General features: G+C 41.8%; 1 protein-coding gene across 3 annotated transcripts in view; it reads left to right on the top strand.

The window, feature by feature from the left end:
- The window catches only part of clcn3 (chloride channel 3), a 218904-nt gene that overhangs the window by 27822 nt on the left and 167056 nt on the right, over nucleotides 1-24026 (top strand). For 2 of the 3 annotated variants that reach the window (XM_059974104.1, XM_059974101.1), the window contains exon 2: nucleotides 11957-12132. In XM_059974104.1, coding sequence (XP_059830087.1) covers nucleotides 11973-12132 — 160 coding nt within the window. In that variant the 5' untranslated portion in view covers nucleotides 11957-11972. Of the gene's footprint in view, nucleotides 1-11092; nucleotides 11166-11956; nucleotides 12133-24026 lie in introns of all 3 variants that reach the window. The other variant, XM_059974102.1, reaches the window with a different exon arrangement.

The following is a 24026-nucleotide window of genomic DNA, read 5'->3' as shown; positions in this document are numbered from 1 at the left end:
AACAGGCAAACAACTAAGTATGTCAGGGATGGGGTAAGAAGGGGAGGAGAGGCATTAACAGAAGTTAGAGAAGTCAATGTTCATGCCATCAGGTTGGAGGCTACCCAGCCGGTATGTTGTTCCTCCAAACTGAGTTTGGATTCATTTTGATAATAGAGGAGGCCATGGATAGACATATCAGAATGGGAATGGACGTGGAATTAAAATGTGTGGCCACTGGGAGATCCTGCTTTCTCTGGCGGACCGAGCGTAGGTGTTCCGCGAAATGGTCTCCCAGTCTGTGTCGGGTCTCACCAATATATAAAAGGCCACACCGGGAGCACCAGGCGCAGTATACCACACCAGCCGACTCATAGGTGAAGTGTCGCCTCACCTGGAAGGGCTGAATGGTGGTGAGGGAGGAAGTGTAAGGGCAGGTGTAGCACTTGTTCCGTTTACAAGGATAAGTGCCAGGAGGGAGATCGATGGGAAGGGATTGGGGGTGGGGGGGGAACGAGTGGACAAGGGAGTCTCGTAGGGAGCGATCCCTGTGGAAAGCAGAAAGAGGGGGAGGAGGGAAAAATGTGTTTGGTAGTGGGATCCCGTTGGAGGTGGCGGAAGTTACGGAGAATTATACGTTGGACCTGGAGGCTGGTGGGGTGGTAGGTGGATGGGGTGAGGGCAGATGTGCGGGAAATGGGAGAGATACGTTTGAGAGCAGAGTTGATGGTGGACAAAGGGAAGCCCCTTTGTTTAAAAAAGGAAGACATCTCCTTCGTCCTGGAATGGAAAGCCTCATCCTGAGAGCAGATGCGGCGGAGATGGAGGAACTGTGAGAAGGGGATAGCATTTTTGCAAGAGACAGTGTGGGAAGAGGAATAGTCCAGGTAGCTGTGAGAGTCTGTAGGCTTATAGTAGATATCAGTAGATAGGCCATCTCCAGAGATGGAGACAGAAAGATGAAGAAAGGGGAGGGAGGTGTCGGAAATGGACCAGGTAAATTTGAGGGCAGGGTGAAAGTTGGAGGCAAAGTTAATGAAGTCGACGAGCTCAGCATGCGTGCAAGACTATCCCACACTTTTTTCTGACCCTGCATTGATGACTGCATTGGTGCTGCTTCCTGCACCTATGCTGAACATGTCGACTTCATCCACTTTGCCTCCAACTTCCACCCTGTCATAAATTGACCTGGTCCTTTTCTGACATCTTCCTCCCTTTTCTCAATCTCTCTGTCTTTCACTGGAGATAGCTTATCTATTGATGTCTATTTCAAACCCACGTACTCTCACAACTACCTGGATCATAGCTTCCCACCCTGTAACTTGTAAAAATGCCACCCCCTTCTCTCAATTCCTCTGTTTCTGCTGCATCTGTTCTTAAAGATGAGACTTCAGTCCAGAATGCAGGAGGTGTCCTCCTTTTTCAAAGAAAGTGGCTTCCCTTCCTCCACCATCAACCTGCCCTCAACTGTATCACTTCCATTTCATGCACATCTGTTATTGCTCCATCCTCATGCTACCCTACCAGGGATGGGGTTCCTCTCGTCCTCACCTACCATATCGCCAGCCTCCATGTCCAGTGCACAATTCTCTGCAATTTTTGCCATCTCCATCCCAACTTCAATGGGATCCCACCACCAAGCACACCTCTCCCTTCCCCCCCCCCCCACCCCCGCCACTGCACTTTTTCTGCTGGGCTCACTCCCTGTGCAGCTCCCTTGTCCATTCGTCCCTCCACACTGATCTCCCTCTTGGCACTTATCCTTGCAAGTGGAACATGTTATACACCTGCCTTGTAACCTCCCCCCTTACTACCATTCAGGGCCCCAAAAATTCCTTCTGGGTGAGGTGACACTTCACCTTTGAGTCTTTTAGGGTCATGTACTTTGTTTGGTGCTCCTGGTGTGGCTTCCTGTATATCAGTGAGACCTGATGGAGATTGGGAGACCACTTTGCTGAACGCCTACGCTCTTTCTGCCAGAAAAAGCGGGATCTCCCAGTGGCCAGCCATTTCAGTTCCACTTCCCATTTGTATTCTGATATGGCTATCCATGGCCTTCGCCATTGTCATGATGAGGCCACCCTTGGGTTGGAGGAACAAGACCATATATTCTGTTTGGATTGCCTCCAAACTGATGGAATGAACATCAATTTCTCAAACTTCCAGTAATGTCCCCTTCCCCGCCCTCAACATTCCCCATCTTCCTTTCCCTCTCTCACCTTATCGCCTCCCTCTGGTGCTGCTCCTCCCTTTTCTTTTTTTTCCCTATGGCCTGTCCCCTTCTATCAGACTCCCCTTTCTCCAGCCCTGTATCTTTTTCACCAATCAACTTCCCAGCTCTTTACTTCTTCCCTCCCTTTCAGTTTTCACCGATCACCGTGTGTTTCTCTCTCCTCTCCTTTTAAATCAACTCCTCATATTTTTTGTCTCTAGTCCTGTTGAAGGGTCTTGACCAAAACATTGACTACTCTTTTCCATAGCTGCTTCCTGGCCTGCTGAGTTCCTCTAGCATTTTGTGTGTGTTGCTTGAATTTCCAGCATCTGCAGATTTTTTTTCTTGTTTGTCAGTGGTTCAGTTGTATTTCTTGCTTCTGAACTGAGAATTGTTTTGGAATCTATGGATATCTGGAAAATGACAGACTAAATTTGCAAACTTTTTAAAAATGCCAAGATGCATGTCATCACATTCAAGTGATTTATTGCCTTTCAATTCCATTCATTTCCCTAATACTGATTTTTATTAATGCCACTTTCTTTGATCTCATTCATTCCAGACCTGCTGTCCTCAAATTTTGGGATGTTTTCTGTCTTCAGTGATAGCATGCATAATATGTTTAATTCCACATAGTCGTCAGTGGCACAAAGGCAATCTTGTGATAGCTACAGTGACCCACATTCACTCCAGACCTCTGTAGAATTTGTATATTTTCCCTTTAACATTGTGAATTTCTCTCAGATGCTCCAGTTTCCACCCCAATTCTGAAGATGTGCTGGCTGTTTTTTTCCTTTAGTTATAAATTGCATTGGGGTAGATGGTTGATGGGAGAATCTAGGTGTGGGAGGGTGGAGATTGGCACAAATTCTATGGTATGTCTGACCAGCTATGTTATACAGAAAATAAGGAATTTCTGTTCTAATTCTTCGTTACTTGTCTTGGTCTGTAAGAGACCAGCATTAGCTTTAACTTTATCTTTCTACATATCCATAGAAGCTTTTAGAAAAAAATATTCTGTTTCTCACTATGGCAGCCTCACATTGCTGAATTCTCAACTCTTCACATATCTCACACAAAATTGGAGAAATTGTTCCTGGAGGAACAACACCTTATATACCGGCTGGGTAGCCTCCAACCTGATGGCATGAACATTGACTTCTCTAACTTCCGTTAATGCCCCTCCTTCCCTTCTTACTCCATCCCTGACATATTTAGTTGTTTGCCTGTTCTCCATCTCCCTCTGGTGCTCCTCCCCTCCCCCTTTCTTTCTCCCGAGGCCTCCCGTCCCATGATCCTTTCCCTTCTCCAGCTCTGTATCACTTTCGCCAATCACCTTTTCAGCTCTTAGCTTCACCCCACCCCCTCTGACCGGTCTTCTTCTATCATTTGGCATTTCCCCCTCTCCCCACTACTTCAAATCTCTTACTATCTTTCCTTTCGGTTAGTCCTGATGAGGGTTCTCGGCCCAAAACATCGACAGCGCTTCTCCCTATAGATGCTGCCTGGCCTGCTGCGTTCCACCAGCATTTTGTGTGTACTGTTGTTTGAATTTCCAGCATCTGCAGATTTCCTCGTGTTTGCTCTTCATATATCTGTTGGTTTTTGGTGGTATCATTAATTAATCCTATCTCATTATGCAATACCCTATACAAAGTCGCCTGCTTCATGGTTGGTTCCTTCATGAATTGTAAAGATGCTCCATTAGCTTGCTCTTGACATTAACCTTGTAAATTTGATCTGTCCACTTTGCTTGATAATTGGATTTATCTCTGATTATTGCAGTACTTTCCTTAAATGACCAGATGATTTTTTGACTTGTATTGTCTTATGGCATTGTGAATGTTAAGGGGTTTGTTTACTACTTTAATTTCACTTCTTTCCCTTGCTGTTTCTCGTCATTTGCCCGTTTTGAGGTTTTGAGCCTCTATTATTCCTCAGTACTGCAGTGATTTAATCCTTTAAGAAATATCTGAAATTCTGTTTGCCCATATTCTTTTCTTTCTGAAATGTCAAAGTATACTTGAAGATCCAGCTCCCGGCCTGGGCTACCTTGCATAAACATCTCTGTAATGGCTATTAGATCAGACCTTATTTATTTCTATTTTTGCTGTCAGTTCATCTGTCATGTTACAAATGCTAAAAAGTCTTTAATTTGTGGTTGAAACTTCGTCCTTGTAACATCAGCAGGGATACTGTCTGCTCTTCAGGCTTTATTTCAATTGGTATGTGGCCTGTTTGATGATGATCACAGCGAGGCTGTACCGAATAGTTAGTTCTCAGATGGAGTCAAGGACATTTGTGAAAAGGACACTGTCACAGTTGAATCCACAAGAGAGCAGAGGTTTTTAGTTCTGGTGCTAGGAAACCATTTGCTCAGCACAAGGGGGAGCTGATATTAAGGAAGGAAATACATGCTAGGGAGCTAATAGGTGGATTGACTTAACATGATCCGTTCAGAAGGAGCCAGCATTTTGGGAAATAATTTTAAATCTTGGTTCATAGTTTTTAAATGATAACTATGATGTCAGAAATTTTTACTTGAGCTGATGATGGAAGTCCTTTTAAGAATGTTATTGTGACTGAGATTAAAGTAGCTCTTTTTTAGAAAAAAGGACACTTCTGTGGCTGCCAGTTGCTTGTCTTTCGTTTGATAAATTTGCTTGTCAGTGAGTCTGTCCTTAGCACTACGTAGCTGGGCCTCCTGTGTTTCTTCCACCTGCCATGTATTACTTAGATCTTTGGTTTACTGATGGATGCTGGCCTTCAGATGCTTGTAGAACTGTTTTATTTTTCCTTGAATTTGTACTTGATGTTATCTATCCAAGAACATTGTTCACAGTTAATCTGGGGTCATTCTCATTAAAACTGGTGTCCTGAGACTAACCACAAGGACTTTAAAGGTAATCTAGATCCTGTGGATACTTGTACTTTGTCAGATTATCTGAGACAGGCTATTTTTGCAGGGTGTTTAATAACTTCAACTTTGTCATCTAGCTGCATTATATTTTCTGTTATTGATGTGAAATGGCTGATGGAGATGACAGTGGATCAGGTGGTGGTTATTCCAATGATCATCAATACAGTTTCTTTTATGGATGCAATCTAAACAGGCTAATGACTGGATTAGAGGTGTTGCTATGAGGTATTACTGCTTGTGTCTTTGATGTGTTACGTACTCTTGACACATGACAGTGGTGCCCTTGTCACGTGACTGGGGTTGAAGGTGGACTTGAGGTGATGGTCTTGTGATGGTGGAGTGATGTCATTTTCCCGCCAGTAGAGATCATGTGACAGGCTTTTTTCAGGTTATAAAAGGTAGACCCCACCCTGTGAGGGGAGGCAGTTCGTGGCTGGATTTGCCAAGTTGACTTCATGCCACTGTGTGTTTTAAGTGATGACGCAGTTTAGTTGAAAGATGAAGTTTTATCTTATGCCTAAAGTTTAAAAGGTCATTGCCAGCAGGTTCTTTACGATTCTGCTAGTTCGAGAAATTAGTGGAGAGTGAAGATCGAAGTTCGGGAGTTAAAGATCGAGGAGAATCGCTTCCTACGGTGAAACAGGTTTCGACCTTTGTTTGATCCTTATTTGGAAGGATTTCGTTGTCTATCTTCGCGTTAATCCCTGGAGTTTACCAGAAAGGATTGAAGATAGTGAGGAAGGAAAGGTCAGTGCCTTTAAGCCGTTCTGTTTCGTAAATTCTTCGTGGGAAGTTCGACGTCGGGGATCGAAGCAAAGCGACGTGAAAGAGAATTTAAATCGTCTTATAAAGTCTCTCCTTTTAAATGGACTGTGAGCATATCGAACTTTTGGCAATACCACTTTAAAGAACTGTTTTTGCCATATCGCTTTAAGAACTGTTTGAGCTGCCGCACCGCAGATGGTTTCTGGGTATGTTAGTGTTTGTTTACTTTTGGGGGTTTGTTTTCTGTGTTTAATAAACATGTTGTTTGTTATAAAAAAAACCCTTGCCGAACTCATATATTTATTGTTGCTTGAATACGTAACAGATGGAGCGGGCAAACGTGGTCCCATTATTTTGTCAATTTTGTCAGGGTAAGAACTCTAGTGGGCGTTGATTTTTGGTATTTCCTGCTTGGCAATCTGCCTTAACCCTTTATAGAGAAACACATCCTTGGCATTGAAGTTATCCATTGTTTCTTCCTTTGTTACGTGAGCAGGTTTGTTTTTCACTGGTCTATCTTAGAGCCAGAGTGTATGAAATGTTTACATAAATCACAAAAGAATAGCTGACACACTGGTGCCTGACAGATAGTCGGTGGTGTGGCTCTGTTGGTAAGAGATGAAATTCCATTTTTAGAAAGAGGTGACATAGGGTCAGAGAATGTTGAATCTTTGTGGGTGGAGTTATTATGAGAATCACATATAGGCTTCCGAATAATAGCCAAGATGTGGGGTTGAGATTGCAAAAGGAGCAAGGAAAGGCATGTAATAAAGGTAATGACATAATTTGAGGATTTCATTATGCAAGGGGATTAAGAAAATCATGTTGGTGTTGGATCGCAAGAGAGGGAATTTGTTGAATGCCTATGAGATGGCTTTTTAAAGCAGCTTGTTCTTGAGCCTACTTGGGGAAAGGCTGTCTTTATGTGTTGTGTAATAATCCAGATCTTATTAGGGAGCTTAATGTAAAGGAACCCTTGGGAGGCAGTGATCATAATATGATTGACAGAGAAGCATAACTCGCATGTATCTGTATCACAATGGAATAAAGGGGATTACAGAGGCATGAAAGAGGAACTTGCCCAGGTGGTTTGGAGGAGGATACTGGCAGGGATGATGGCAGAAGTTTCTGGGGAAAGTTCACAAGGCACAGGATAGATATGTCCCACAGAGGAAGAAGTTCTCAAATGGCAGAGGTAGGCAACTGTGGCTGACAAGGAAAGTTAAGGAATGCATAAAAGCCAAGGAAAGGGCATATAAGGTAGCAAATGAGTGGAAAGTTAGATGATTGGGAAGCTTTTAAAATCCAACAAAAGACAACTAAAAAGCTTTAAGCAGGGAAAAGATAAAATATGAGGGCAGACTAGGCAAGAATACAAAGCAGGATATCAAAAGTTTTTCAGTTAATAATGAGTAAAAGGGAGGCGAGAGGTGATATTGGACCACTGGAAAATGATGCTGGTGAGGTAATAATGGGGGACAAAGAAATGGCAGATGAACTTAATGGGTTCTTTGCATCTGTCTTCACCTTTGAAGATACCAGCAGTGTGCTGGAAGTCAGTGAGTGTCAGGGAGCAGGACTGAGTGCCATTGCTATTTACAAGGGACTGGAAAATTGCAAATGTCACTCCACTCTATAAGATTTCAATCCTTAAGATAATTTCTTCTTTTTTTGAGGCATTGTTAAGTGTTGTTACTTCGATATACTTGTACTATTTTTGAATAATAATAATAATAAAAAGATTTGAAAAGAAAAAGGAAGATTGCAAATGTCACTCCACTCTATAAGAAGGGAGGAAGGCAAAAGAAAGGAAATTATGGGCCAGTTTGCTTAACCTCAGTGATCGGGAAAGTATTGGAGTCCATTATTATGAATGAGGTTTCGGGGCACTTGGAGACTAATGATGAAATAAGCCAGTCAGCATGGTTTCTGTAAAGGGAACTCTTGTCTGATAAATCTGTTGGAGTTCTTTGAGGCAGTAACAAGCAGAGTGGACAAAGGAGAGGCAGTGGATGTCATTTACCTGGATTTTCAGAAGGCGTTTGAAAAGGTGCCACTCGTGAGGCTGCTTAACAAGATGGTGTTACAGGAAAGATACTGGCAAGGATAGTGTATTAGCTGATGGGCAGGAGGCAACGATGGGGAATGAAAGGAGCCTTTTCTGGTTGGATGCCACTGACTAGTGGTGTTCCTCAGGGATCAGTATTGGGACCACTGCTTTTCACATTGTTTGTCAATAATTCAGATAATGGAATTGATGGCTTTGTGGCAAAGTTTATGGATGATATGAGGATAGGATGAGGGATAGGTAGTGCTGTGGAAGTAATGCGATTGCAATAGGACTTAGAATTGGAAGAATGGGCAAAAAAGCGGCAGATGGAATACAGTGTTGGGAAATGTATGATAATGCATTTTGGTAAAAAGGAACAATAGTGCAGACTACTATCTAAAAGAGAAGGTTCAAAAATCAGAGGTGCAGTTGGGACTTAGGAGTCCTTGTGCAAGACTCCAGGCAGGTTAATTTATAGGTTGTGTGTGTGGTAAAGAAAGCAAATGCAATGTTGGCTTTTATTTCAAGGGAATAGAGTATAAAAGCAAAGAGGCTTTATAAGACACTAGTCAGGCTGCACTTGGAGTATTGTCAACAGTTTTGGGCCCCATATCTCAGAAGGGATATGTTGTCATTGGAGAGAGACCAGAAGAGGTTTATGAGGATAATTCCAGGAATGAAGGTATTAACATATGAAGAGCTTTTGGCAGCTTTGGGCCTGTACTCAGTGGAATTTAGAAAAATGCAGGGGGATCTTGAAACCTACTGAATGTTGAAAGGACAAGATAGGATGGATATGGAGAGCAAACATGAGGAAATCTGCAGATGCTGGAAATTCAAGCAACACACACAAAATGCTGGTGGAACACAGCAGGCCAGGCAGCATCTATAGGGAGAAGCACTGTTGACGTTTCGGGCCGAGACCCTTGGATATGGAGAAGTTGCTTCCTATGGTGGGGGTATCCAGGACTAGAGGGCACAACCACAAAATTGAGGGGTGACCCTTTAGAATTGTGGTAAGGAGGACTTTTTTCAGCCAGAGAGTAGTGAATCTGTGGAATGCTCTGCCACAGACTGCGGTGGAGGCAGAGTTCATGGGTATATTTAAGGCAGAAGTTGATTGTTTCCTGATTGGTCAGGGCATCAAAGGATATGGCGAGAAACCCAGTGTATGGGGTTGAGTTGGATTCATGATTGAATGGCGGAGCAGTCTTGATGGGCTGAATGGCCTAATTCATCCCCTATGTCTTCTGGCCTAATACTTATTGGTGGAGCCATGTAGACAGTATTCCCCAATTGGTTTGTTCTTTGAATTGGTATCTGCTGCTTATTGCCTGAGGTGATGACATTGTCAAAATGTCAGCTTCTGGTAGTTAGCAGGGCAGCTGTTGTTGGGACTAGCCATGAGGACCTTTTGTTCCAGGAAGAGAACTTCATGCTGAGTTTTGGAAATTGCCTGTGTGTAAGTAGTTCGAGGTAGGCGATATAATGTAATATTTCTTAAGTAATGGATTCCAGAGCTTTCAACAATTTATGGATGAAATGAACAAACTTGACCTTGTATTTGGGGGCCATCAAGGTGTAGTGATATGTGCAGCCTTGTCCAATTTTATCTGCTTCATATTAGCTTCCCATTTACACTTACACTACATTTACAATACACGCTACATCCACAAAGGAAACAGCATTATGAAGGACCCCATGCACCCCTCATACAATCTCTTCTCCCTCCTACTGTCTGGGAAAAGGCTCCGAAGCATTCGGGCTCTCATGACCAAACTATGGAACAGTTTTTTCCCCCAAGCTATTAGACCCCTCAATATCCGAAGCCTGGACTGACACCTAGCCCTACTGTCCTGTTTATTATTTATTGTAAATGCCTGCACTGATTTTGTGCACTTTATGCAGTCCTGTGTAGGTCTGTAGTGCAGTGTAGCTTTCTCTGTGTTGTTTTTTTTTTACGTAGTTCAGTCTAGTTTTTGTACTGTGTTGTGTAACACCATGGTCCTGAAAAATGTTGTCTCATTTTTACTATGCACTGTACCAGCAGTTATGGTCGAAATGACAATAAAAGTGACTTGACTTGACGAGACTGTTGTCATGGAGAGGATTGGAGTTGGTAACCTAGTTTGTGATGAAGATCAAACGTGTTGGTTTGGACTTTCCAGTGTATCTTAGGAGACAGTAATTCAAAGGCAAAGAAATATGTATGTGAAAAATCAAATGAAAGTATCTGAATGATTCAGCAGTATGATGGCATCCGTGCAGATAAAAAATGTCCTTTCATCTGATCTGGAAGAAAAATATTAGAGAAAAGAAGCTTTAAGATGAAGCAAAATGGGGAGAAGATGGAAAGAACACTAATGTTTTCTCTGAAGGATTGGAAGACAAAAGATTAATTAAAGATGAAAAGAGACAAAAGGTGATTTAAAAACAAAAGGTTAGGATGAAGGAGGTATAAATAGGAAAGCAGATTAAGTATTTTAAAATTGCAATTTTAATAAAAAGGATGCATTAAGAGGAGGTCAATGTAGTAATAGTGAAATTATTACCCATAACTATTATCCAAAAACATTAGATTTATATTTGTCTTCCAAAATGCAGTTAAAGATTAATATCTTATCCTTTGATTAGACATCAAGAGAGCACCACAGTTTCAGATCATAGTTACTGCTTATTTAGCTGTTCTGACAGCAGCTGTTGAACATTTTTCACATGCGCACCATGCCTAACCCTATTGTTAATTTACTTCCTTGACCTATTGTCATCTTCTTAATATCATCATTATTATTGTTTTTTTTACTTGATCCCTCCATCAACCAGCTTTTCCTGTTTCTGTGCTTCTTTAAGGCTGGTATTGATTTCTCCTTCCAGTTTTAAAAAAAAAATCCCTCCCCCTCCTCTTCTATTCCCCACTCCAGCCTCTTACCTCCTCTTCTATTCCCCACTCAAGCCTCTTTCCTCCTCACACCAGCCTATGACCTCCCCTGGGTCCCCCCCTTCTCTTTCTCCTCTGGTCTACTCATATCAGATTCCTTCCTTTCCAGCCCTTTATCTTTCCTACCCACCTGGCTTCATCTATCATTCAGCCATCCTCCTTGCCCTCTTTCTCCCCTCTCCTCCCCCCCCACTTTTTTATTTCTAACATTTTCCCCTTCCTTTTCAGTCCTGGAGGAGGGTCTTGACCCAAAACATCAACTTTATTCATTTCCATAGTTGCTGAGTTCCTCCAGCATTTTGTAAGTGTTGTTTATTCATTTCTTTATTTTTCTAGCACTTTTAACTTTTTGCATTTCCATCACTTCAGCATCAATTTCAGTGATTGTGAAAAGATTAGTTTGAGAAATTGTGACACTAACCTGTACCAAGCTGCAGCAACACTGCACGTTTTATTTCCATCAGCAGCAAGTCAATTATTAATCATTCAGATGCTAGCATTTGCAGTCTCTTTTATCTCCATTATATAATAGTGATGAAGCACATTGTTAATCTGTTCTATCAATCATTCTAACCCTATGCATCTCAATTACTGAAATGCACTTCTTCAAAACATATTCTAGTGTTTTTCATGCTCGGTGGGCTTATATTTCGGCCCGATTGAAGTTGTTAATCCACACTTAAATATAGAACATCACAGATTCCTCAGCATTGTCAAGGACCTCCTTCATCCATCCCACAATCTGTTTGATTTCCTAGTGTCAGGCCGAAAGTACCACAGTAGGCTGGGTAAATGGCTTCTTCCCCCCCCCCCCACCCCCTCACTCCCCCCCAGACCATGAGACTTCTGGCCACCAGGTTATGTTAGTACGCATTATGACAGTACCTGGAGCAGTAATATATGCACATCATGCAACTTAGCAATACTTTTTGTGTATTAATATTACTAATATTGTCTTGTGTCCTTTATGTGACATGTGTACTGTGTTTCGCACATTGGTCCCAAAAGAAATTTGTTTCATTTTAGCTGTATACATGTGTACAGTTGAATGACAATAAACTTGAACTAATGACCTGTTTCTGTCCTTTTTAGTTCATCAAGGTGCTAAATGGAGTCGGAACAGTTGTTTTCTAGAGGATACTACCGAAATAGTTACAACAGTATAACCAGTGCAAGCAGTGATGAGGAATTGCTAGATGGAGCAGGAGTCATCATGGACTTCACAGGATCTGAGGACGATAACTTGCTGGATGGAGATGTTTCCTCTGGTGAGTGCAGAATTTTGTGTTTGTCTTCCATTGACTATAGTTTTGTTTTATCTAACTTCTCAGTAAATAACCTTTATGACAAATCCAGTTTTAAAGAGATTTTGTATTCTTAGTGCATTAAGATGTATATTTAATAGAATTGAATTTGGACATATTGATGTCCTAAAGAGCAACACAGGTGGATTTAGAGAAATTGGAATGGGTCAATGGGTCTTTGAACCTGCTATTCCATTTATGAATATGATGGCTAATCTAATTCCTCACCACTTCCCTCTCTCCTCATATTTGCTTAATGATGGGAATTAATGAGATGACTGAAGTGGAGGTTCGCAAAGATTCACTCCCCTCTAGTTGACATGCTTTCTCTTTATTTCCCTCCTATTTATCTGTACCTTGTTCTGAGGTTATGATCTTGTATTTTAGACTTGTGGATGAGCAAGTACATCAGCAAATTTAGAAATAGGGCTATTAGTCTACCTAGGAAATAAAGAAGAAATTGATACTGACTTTTCAGCCACGCTGCTGGCTGGTTGACTTATGTAAGTCCAAGATATCATAATGCAACCAATGAGCATTTAGAAATTTAGAAAAGAATGTTTGACTGTACCTAGTAAAATTATGGTATAGAACGTGAGGATTTTAATAGAGCTTTATTAACTAAATGCTTTTGCATGCCATGAGGTGTGAAAGGCAAAATCTAATTATGTTTCTTTGAATTGTTTGATGTGAGTAGTGATGGCAATAATCGTTTAGATATATTGGCTTTGTGATTTTAAATCTTAAGGATAATTTGCTGAATTTTAATTTTTGTATTTAGTTTAATTGCAAGTTGAAAATTGATGATAAATGGAAACATTAGAAATTGGCCTAAATCAGTTTTTATCTTTGCACAGTCCAGTGGAAGATGGCTTTGTTGATTTAAAAAAAAACACAATACATATAAATATAAGCTGTTATTTTCCATTAATTTATGGAATGTTGCTGGATCATTGCTCTCTGCAGTACCACTTCAACTTGTCAGGCTCAGGCCTCCTACATATTCAGTAATGAAATGATGGTTTCATCACTAAGTGTGTAGGAGGCCAGTAATACTGATGACCTGTATTTAAAAATCCAGCATTTTCTGTGCTTTGCATTACTGTTCATACTTTCTGGTTGCTATCATAATTCTAGACTATTCCTTGGTGCCAAGCAATGATTTATTCAGGTATTTTGTATAGAATGATGGCATTGCTGGCAAGACCACAATTCCTTGCCCATTCCTAATGCTTGAAACCCATTTCCTTGAACTACTCAGATCTTTTTGGTGAAGGTCCTAGGAATTAGACTCAGTTACAATGAATGAATTATAATATTTCCAAATTGGGGTTGTGTGTGACTTGGAAAGGAATGTGCAAATTGTGATGTTCCGATGCATTTGCTCTCTTGTCCTTAGTTGTGAATGCAGTGGGATTGAAAGATGCTGTGAAAGCTGTTGGGTTATTTTGATGCAATGCATTTGTGAGTGTTACAAACTGCAGCCAGAGTGCATAGGTAGTGCCTGCAGTTTTTAAGGGCTTTCTAAATTTAGCTCTGGCTGCACTCAACCATGTAAGTCGAATATATTCTTTCGCACTCCTGACTTGTGTTTTGCAGATGGGAAAACACATTGGGCAATCAAGTCATTCAACTATGTTTAAGTAAATATGTTCAAGAAGGTGGCTCACCGTGTTATTTGAAGAGCGGTTGGGGATTGAAGTAAATAGTGGTCTTTTTCTCGTGATGACCACATCTTTAAAAAAAATTAATTAAACTATCTCAAGTCAATAATAAAATTCATTAAACTATCTCAAGTTTTGTCCATTTTAACAAAGAACATCAATACCCACATATCTAGTTATTTCAAATGCAGCAAATGCTTTTGAAGTTAACTTTCTCATTAAATGGTGCCTGCCTAATATTTCATGTTTTCCAGAACCAACATTTTTTTTGACTATCAATTGTGTTGCAAGCAGTTCAGGTGTATCTGAACATTTGAATTAAGTGCAGTTGAAGGTTACTTAGGCTCACAAACATGTTGTCGTTTCATGTGAACATAGCTGGTATAGGTTACTTGCTCTGCTGCTGTTTCACATGATCATAGGTAATTTGATTATAGCATTAATTTCACATTCCCATCTATTTATGGTGACCTTACACTTGCTTTGTTATCAGCATTTGTCTATCTCTGCCAAGAAATATCTAATACAGTGGCAACAAACACAAAAAGCTGGAAAAACTCAGCAGGCCAGAGAACATCTGGGGGGAAAAAAGTACAGTTGACGTTTCAGGCTGAGACCCTTCGGCAGGACTGGAAGAAAAAAAGATGAGTAGATTTAAAAGCTGGGGGAGGGGAGAGAGTGGGAGAGGACCCCAAACACTCCTTCCAGATGAGGGGACACTTTATCTGTGGGTCTTTTGGGGTTATATACTGTGAGCAGTGCTCAGTGAGACCCAACATAGATTGGAAGAGTGTTTTGCCGAGCACGTACACTTCATCCGCCAGAAGAAGCGGATCTCCTAGCAGTCATCCAGTTTAAATCCATTTCCCATTCCGATATGTCAATCCACAGCCTCCTCTACTGTTGAGCTGAGGCTACACTCAGGTTGGAGGAATAACACCTTATATTCTCTCTGGGTAGCCTCCAACATGATGACATGAACACTGATTTCTCAAACTTTTGGTAATGGCCCCCTCCCTCCCCCTGTCCTTTCCTTCAACAGTCCCCATCCCTTTTTCCTTCTCTCACCTTCCTTCTTGCCTGCCCATTGCCTCCCTCTGGTGTCCTCCACCCCCCCCACCTTTTCTGTCTTCCATGGCCTTCTATCCCTACCTATCCAGCCCTGTGTCCTTTTTACCAATCAACTTCCCAGCTCTTCATCCCTCCCCCTCCCCCTCCCAGCTTCACCTATGGTTTCTCAGTATCTGCAGATCATTTTTTGTTTCTAATATGATGGGATTAGTTTTCATAGGCAACTTGGTCAGCATTGACAAGTTGGGCTGGAGGGTGTATATTCTGTCATTAAATCAACTCTCTCCATGCTGTCAAGAGCCCTTTTGATATTGTGTTTCAGTCAAATCCACTTTTTTAAACTCAAGGCTACAAATCTAGCTTATCCAATCTTTCTTCAAGGCTGGCTATTAGGCCACTAAACTTTTCTTAAATCGTTATAAATTCCTGCTTGAACAAGGAGAGAAGATCTCAACAATGCTGATATAACTAAAAAAAAGTCAACTCACTATTGTTTAAACTCACCTGACAAAAACAACTTCCTAAATGCTTGTATTTGTGCCTTTTGTTATTTTTTATATATTTAAAATTTTCTTTTAATTTCCTTATTTGGTGTTTATTGCCCACTTTCTCCATTTTTGTATGGAGTTCAATACTGGTTTATTCCATCAGTGAGAACAAAAGCTGAATAGGCATACTGTGAAGTTGCAGATAGGAAAGAATGGGATGCTATTTCTTATAGTTGAAAATAGAAGGTGAAAGCAAGACTATTTTACATTCATGATTTGACAAGCTGGTTAATGGCACAAAATGCAGAAAATTTTATCAGCAAGATAAGGGTATAAATTCTGTCAATTTCAAACAATAATTCAGTCTACAAATTTCAAATGTGTCAGCCATTCCAAAAATGTTTTTTATTCAATCTTTGACTACCCATGCCATCTGAAATTGCTCTCCTGAAGCCACTAAAGGCATCTATGTGACCTGTTTATCCTTTGATTTTAACTTGTCTCTCAACTTTAATACTCTGCCTACTATTTCTCAGCCATCCAAATGGCTAAGCTCCCTTAACTATCATCCACATGCTATCCCTCAGCAAATTCATCTAAGAAGTTTCCTCTTGTGTACTGAAAGCACCAAGCCATATCTCACCAGTACCTCTTTGACTGCTTCTAAATTGTCTGATTGTTTGGCAGAGATTAAGCAAGTGACCCTCTGGCCCCATGAAACCAGTCCCTGCCTCATCTGTAGAAGATTCTGGTTCTTGTGTTGGAACAGAGTTGTAGAAAAGTACAGCACAGAAACAGTGTGTGCTGAAACCATTTAAACTGCCTAATCCCCCAATGACCTGCACTGGGACCATAAGCCCTCCATACCTCAGTTATCCACTTACCTATCCAAACTTTGCTTCTGTGTTGAAATTGAGCTCAAATGCACCATTTGTGCTGGCAGCTAACAACCCTCTGAGTGAAGGAGTTTCCTCTCATGTTGCACTTAAACCTTTCACCCTTCATCCTTAATCCATGACCTCTGGTTGTCATCCCACCCAACCTCAGTGGAAAAAGCCTGCTTGCATTTACCCTATCTATACTCCTCGTAATTTTGTATGCCTCTATCAAATCTCCCTTCAATCTTCTATGTTCAAAGGAATAAAGTCCCAATCTATTCAATCTTTCCTTGTATCTCAGGTCCTTCAGATATGGCAACAATTTAGTAAATTTTCTCTGCACTTTCAACCTTGTTTACATCATTCTTGTAGGTTGGTGACCAGTACTTCAAATGAGGCCTCACCAATGTCTTGCACAACTTCAACATAACATCCCATCTCCTGTACTCAATGCATTGATTTATGAAGGGCAGTGTACCAAAAGCCGCCTTTATGACCTGATCTATCTGCGACACCACTTACAATGAATTATGGACTTGTATTCCCAGATCCCTTTCTCCCTCGCCCCTCCAGTGTTTTACCGTTCATTATGTAAGACCTACCACTACTTGCACTACTTGTCTCCATTAAGTTCCATCTGGCAATTTTCCAGTTGGTCCAGATCCCTCTGCATGCCATGATTGCCTACCTCACTATCTACTACACCCCCAATCTTGGTGTCATCTGCAAATTTACTGATCCAGTGAACCACGTTATCATCCAGATTGTTGATATAGATGACAAATGCCAAAGGACCAGGCACTGATCCTTGCAGCACACCACTAGTCACAGGCCTCCAGTCAGAGAGGCAACCCTTTACTACTGCTCTCTGGCTTCTCCCACAAAACCAGTGTAACCCCCTGGGTCGCCTCAGGCTCGCTCAGCTCATTCTCGTCTAGGGGGAGCAGCCTTCGGCCCCGCCAAACTGGGTAATCAGCTGGTGTGGATGCTGTGAGATGTCCCCGCCTCACCCAAAAACAGACAGTACACCATATGCAATTAAATGAGTACAATTTATAAAGGTTACTATAACTAAGTGATTAATAACGATACAGTATATATGAAGAGAAAATTAAAGAAAAGGCGCCAAACTTATCAAAGTCCAAACCACTTCGTGCACAGCCGTTGGAGCTCAATTTCTGAAGTCTTCTGGCCACCATTCGATCCCCTCCGAACTCCTCGACTTGCAGCTCAGGACCCTGCGAACTCCTCGGACTCTCCAAACAGCTCAGGACCCTCCGAGTGGTCAACCAAGCACATCTAGCTTCATTCCCCCCCCCTCCTCGGAGAATCTCCCGGCCTCGGACCCCCCTTTGGGGTCCGATCCTCGGCCAGCTTAGAGCATTGCGTCCTCTCTCTCGACCCCCTCGTGCCGATCTGCCCAAAAGCCCGTCAACAAAAGCTTACAGACTCAGAAGAAAGATCATTAATCCCCATTTGGTTTACAAAGGAATACCATTCTCGTTATCAGTAAATTAGCATTCCTGCTAGTTAACAAAAAGAAGAAACCCTCTTTACACCAGTGTCTAGTCCAATTTACTACCTTATCTTGAATGCTGAGCAACTGAAACCTCTTGACCAATGCCCCACATGGGACCTTGTCAAATGCCTTGCTAAAGTCCATGTCGACAACACCCACTATCCTGGTAATTTCCTCAAAACTCTGAGATTGGGTAAACATTACCTACCATGCAGGTGAGAAATTCTTTTTGTTTGGCTGTCCATCGATTTTGATGTTGACTGAGGCCTGGGCAAGGTTGGATGGAAGACCGGCAGTTGCCTATCCTGCAAATCTCCCCTCTCCATGCCACCGATGTTGTCCAAGGGAAGGACAAGGACCCATCCAGCTTGGCACTGGTGTCGTCACAGAGCAATGTGTGGTTAAGTGCCTTGCTCAAGGACACAACACGCTGCCTCAGCTTACTCATGACCTTCAGACCACCAGACCGACACCTTAACCACTTGGCCAAGCACTAGGTCATTACAGGAACAGATTAAGGAAGGGTGTAAAAACAATATGATTGTTGTCACAGGGAATTTAAAGAATATCTTGGGATTCTCTTTAATCCTATTTTCCAAGGACTTTTCTTGCCAAAGGAACATAAAGTTTCCTAATATAAACTGAGACCTTCTCAAATCACCTGCTTTAAATGGGGCAGAATTTGAGCGGTGCATCCAGGTGAGTTTCTTAATTTACTAAGTACATAGTCCAACAAGAGGAGGGGCTATACCGGACCCGGTGTTGGGTAATGAGTTTGGTCAGGTGAACAACTTTTCAGTCAGGGAGCAGTTAGGTAACAGTAACCAAAACTCAAGTTTTGAGATAGTTATAGATAAGGACAAGCATGGACCTAGTGGGAGTGTACTGAACTGGAGCAGCACAAATTACGAGAGCATTTGGCAGAACGAGGAAGATCTAATTAGGAAAAGCTGCTTTTGGACAAGTCCACATCGACATATGGAGGGTGTTTGAAGACCAACAACAATACAGGGCAGGTATGGTCCAATTGGAAGAAAGAACAAGGATGGTGAGGTTAGTGAACTTTGGATATTGAGAGAGGTAATGCATTTAGTCAAGAAGAAAAAGGAAACTAGAATCAAGCAGAGCCTAGGGATTATAAAGAAGCCAGAAAAGAACTAAAAAAGGGGAATTAGGAAAGCAGGGAGGGGCCCTGAAAAGGAGATGAGGAGGAACTGCTTTTCTCAGGGTGGTGAATCTGTGGAATTCTCAGCCCAATGAAGCAATGGAGGCGACCTCAGTAAATATAATTAATACAAGGTTGAACATATTTTTGCATAGCAGGGAATTAAGGGTTATGGGGAAAAGGCAGGTAGGTGGAGATGAGTCCATGGCCAGATCAGCCTTGATCTTATTGAATAGCAGAGCAGGCTGGACAGGCCAGATGGTCGACTCCTGCTCATACTCCTTATGTTCTTATGAACACAACTGTAATATTGTCCCTGATTTGTAGTACAATTCCCCCCACCTCTTTTACCTCCCTATCATTTCTTTTTTTTTAAAAAAAGCAAAACCCTGGGAAATTAAGCACCCATTCATTTCCCTCTCTCAGCCAAGTCTCCACTATGGCCTCGACATGTACTGATCCATGCTCTTAAGTGCATCACCATTGCCCATAATATTTCCAGCATTAAAATACACCCACTTCAAACTATCTGTCCCATCATATCTATTACTTTGCTTCTGCCTGTTTTTACTGACCTTGACATCTACCTTCCTCTCCATTCCTCCACTTTCTGACTTGGTGTTCTGGTTCCCATTCCCTTGTCAAACTAGTTTAACCCCTCCCGAATAGCACTAGTGAATCGTCTGGCCAGGATATTGGACGTTCACCATATTGGAAGCCAGTAACCTCATGGGGAGAAAAGCCATTCTCGTTCTGCAGGCCTTCAATGAAGAAATTCCCTTACTTTTAAAATTCCTTTTAAGACTTCTTCCTATGTCTATAAGATTTGCTGATCTGAAAGCACTTTGAATTTCACTATTTGTCCAATTCTGACCTCATGTTCATTCTTGAATGTGATAGAACCACCATGAAAGATGTCAACATTACTAAAATCAGAATATTTTCCTCTTTGTCTTCCAATCTTAAGACTTTCTTGCTTTGACCTGTGTGGTTTTTTTTCTGTTTTATGCTCCATCTTGTGTGAATAAGCTTTGTAATATTTTGACAGTGTTCCTGGTATCATTACTGCTTTTTGTACACAAAGCCATTAGTACTCCAGAACAAAATACCAGATTTGATTTAATAAGAGCTGTTTGAGGAACATTGTCATTTTCCCTATTTTATTCTGGAGTTTACTCCAAATATTCAAGTCTGGGATGTCAGTTGTCTGATGATCTGTTAATTATATAGGGGGAATGTGAGCACTTGTAAGCTTGATGTTTCCACTTGGTGGCATTTCAAAAATAAACAACTGAAACAATCACTCACAAATGTTTCTTAGATAAATAATCACAAGTCTTTTTATATTTAATTCCATTGCCCTACCCATTGATCAATATTGTGCTGTAAACACACACCACCCTCCTCACTGTCAACAATATCACCAGTCTTTCTAGTCACAATGCTACATGTATGTGACAACCCCACAGGTTAAGTTTTGGTTTGAAAAGCAGTCCTCCGTATTGGACATCCCTTTAGAATGGAAATAAATTTCTTTACCTTGAGGTTGGTGAATTTGTGGAGTTCTTTGCCACAGACCGCTTTAGAACCCAAATCAAAGGTTTCAAAGGTATAATTTAATGTCAGAGAGATGTATACAATATACATCCTGAAATACAAAGTACACTGCAGATGCTGTGCTCAAATCAAGATGTAGAAAAAAGCTGGATGAACTCAGCAGGTCGGGCAGCATCCGTTGAAAAAAGCAGTCAATGTTTCGGGTCGAGACCCTTCGTCAGGACTTCATCAGGACTGCTTCTTTCAACGGATGCTGCCCAACCTGCTGAGTTCATCCAGCTTTTTTGTATGTCTTGATACATCCTGAAATGCTTTTTGTTCGCAACCATCCATGACAACAGAGTCCCCCAAAGAATGAATACAGTTAAATGTTAGAACCCCAAAATCCCCTCCCCAGCTTCCCCCTCCCGTGCGTAAGCGGCCGCAAGTAACGATTCCCCCCCGGCGAAATAAAAGCATCGGCATCCGCCACCAAGCATTTAAGCATGAGCAAAGCAACAGCAAAGACACAGACTTGCAGTTACCCCAAAGACTTTGCGTTTCATCCGGTATTTGACATATCACAGGTTCTCTGTCTCCCTAATAAGGGAGGAAGAGGTGTCTCTGTCTTCCCAGCGAGCGAGGAGACATAACATCGCAAAACAGTGAGTTGTTTGTTAAAAGTCCGTCATGTCGCTTTGGGGATGGGGGGGAATAAATTGAATGGTGGAGCAGACATGGGCCGAATGGCCTAATTCTGCTCCTGTTTCGTATGGTCTCCACACACGAGTTCTGTCTCCTACCGCCAAGGCAATTTTGAATCAAACTGCCAGAATTGCCTTTGATCCCATGGGATCTTTTGGTCCAGTATTCTATAGAACTGGAAGGCCATATTAGATTACATCAACCTTACTCTCCATGGTATGCCTTTATCAAAAACATGTTGATTATTACTGATCAATCGCTGCCCCTCCAAGTGTAGATTAATGATTTCTTTCTTCCAATAATTTCTGTATCTCTTGTGAAACTCACTGGCCTGTATTTACCTGATTTTTACCGTTTAGCTTCTTGAATCAGGACCCATATTTGCTATCCTCCAGTCATCTGGACCTTAAGCTGGGATACATCTCTTGAAACTCTTGGGATTGATTCAGCTTTAAACTTGCAGAAACATTTAATACCTCCTTATTTTCTGTAGGAAATAATTCCAGAATTCTACCATCCCTGAATTCTCAGGTACTGTAGCTTTCTTGATTGTGAATACATTTGAAAAATATTCTGGTAAGCTTTTCTAATGAGCAAGTTAGGGAGCTTGTGATCTAAATGCAAAAGTAGAATAAATGGTTAAATGAGCAATAATGTTCTTTGTTCAATTGTGCATGTCAGTAGAAATACAACTGAAGAATAAAAGCCTGAACTTTAAAATTTTAATGAAGAAAATCATTGAAATTCACACTGCAACTAGCTTAAGTGTCAGTCTGTTGCTTGAATTATGTTAAAATTATTTGACAGATATGAAATTAGGAAGAGTAAATTCATTCCAATGATATATCATGAGTGACAATTATATGTTTTTAAAAACACATCGATCAAGAGGTAGTGATGAGATCCAGTTTTGGTTTGATATTTGTGAAATGTGAAAAGGGATCTTCCATTGGTTGAAGAGTTAATAGCAAATGGGTATAGATTTCACTGAAAAAAGGAGGACATATACAATGATTTTCACAAAGGTTGTAGTGGCATGAGTACAGTTGACAAAATGGATTCTCTTGTTCTTTATTTTTCCATGATTTTTTTTTCAGTTTCTGTGGCCTTGAAACCTTCACTAAGATGCAGCAATGCTCTCTGATCTTGGTTTGCTGAATCTTAATCAATCAGGGAATTCAATCACAAACAGGAGAAAATCTGCAGATCCTGGAAATCCAAACAACACATACAAAATGCGAGAGGATTTCAACAGGCTAGGCAACGTTTATGGAAAAGAGTACAGACAACATTTCGAGCTGAGACCCTTTATCAGGACTGTAGAAAAAAAAATGAGGAGCTAGAGTGTGAAGGTGGAAGAGGAAGAAACACAAGATGATGGGTGAAACCGGGGAGGGGGAGCAGTGAAGTGAAGAGCTGGGAAGTTGATTATAGAGAGAGAGAGAGAGAGAGAGAGAGAGAGAGAGAGAGAGGGAGCGATGCAGGTCTGGAAAAGGGGAGTCCAATAGGAGAGAACAGAGCGTCATTGAAGAAAGAAAAGGGGGAGCATCACCAGATGGAGGTGATTGGCAGGTAGGGTAAGGAGGTAAGGTGAGAGAAGGAAAAGGGAATGGTGAGGGGGGGGGGGGGATTACCGGAAGTTTGAGAAATCAATGTTTATGCCATCAGATTGGAGGCTACCCAGATGGAATATATTGGATCCTCCAACCTGAGAGAGGCCTCATTGCGACATTAGAGGAGGCCTTGGACTGACATGTCAGAATGAGAAGTGAAATTAAACTGGGTGGCCACCGGGAGATCGCTTTCTCTACTGGATGGAGCATTGGCGTTCGGTGAAGTCATCTCCTAATCTATGTCGGGTCTTACAGATATATAGGAAACCACACCAGGAGCACCAGATACGGTAGATGACTCCAACAAACTTGCAGGTGAAGTGTCGCCTCACCTGGAAGGATTTTTTGGGGCCATAAATGGTAGTGAGGGAGGAGGTATAGGGAAGGTGTAGCACTTGTTCCACTTGCAAGGATAAGTGCCAGGAAGGAGATCAGTTGGGAAGGATGAATGGATAAGGGAGTCGCGTAGGAAGTGTCCAGAAAGAAAAAGAGCTTTGAGGCCTTCCTGGTGGGGGAATGGAGGTTTATGGGGACTGAACATCCATAGTGAAAGTAAGATGATCAGGGCCAGGGAACTTGAAGTCATTGAAAAGATTCAGAGCATGTGAAGTGTCATGGATGTGGGTAGGAAAGGACTGAATGGGGGGGGTGTGGAGGGAGGGGGAGAAATAAAACTGAGTTGAGGTATGCAGATACAAGTTCAGTGGGACAGGAATAAGCAAAAACAATGGGTCGACCTGAATAGGCAGGTTTGTGTATCTTGGATAGGAGGTAGAAAAGGGGGGTGCAAGGTGTGGGTACTGTGAAGTTAGTGGCAGTGGATGGGAGATTCCTAGAGTTAATAAGGTTAGTGATAGTGTGGGAGACGATGGACTGATGCTCCTTACTGGGGTCCTGTTTGAGGGGCAAGTAAGAGAGGTGTCTGACAGTTGTCACAGGGCCTCAGCAAGATAGAGGTCAGTCTGCCAGACTATGACAACACCTCTCTCCCCCCCCCCCCCCCCCCATCTGTAGATTTGATGGTGAGGTTAGGGTTAGTGCGGAGAGAGTGGACACGAGTGAGGTTGGAATTGGAGATTCCTGTTAGGAAGGAATTATTCATGGACTTAAAATTAGTACTCTATTTCTCTCTTTCTTTCTTCCTGCTCAGTGCCCCTGTTATTTTCTATTTTGTTTCAGGATATGTTCATTTATTGAGATAGTGTGGAATAGGCCCTTC

Source organism: Hypanus sabinus, chromosome 7 (assembly GCF_030144855.1).
Source record: "Hypanus sabinus isolate sHypSab1 chromosome 7, sHypSab1.hap1, whole genome shotgun sequence".
Classification (NCBI taxonomy): Eukaryota; Metazoa; Chordata; class Chondrichthyes; order Myliobatiformes; family Dasyatidae; genus Hypanus; species Hypanus sabinus.
This window is presented reverse-complemented; position numbering and strand designations above follow the sequence as displayed.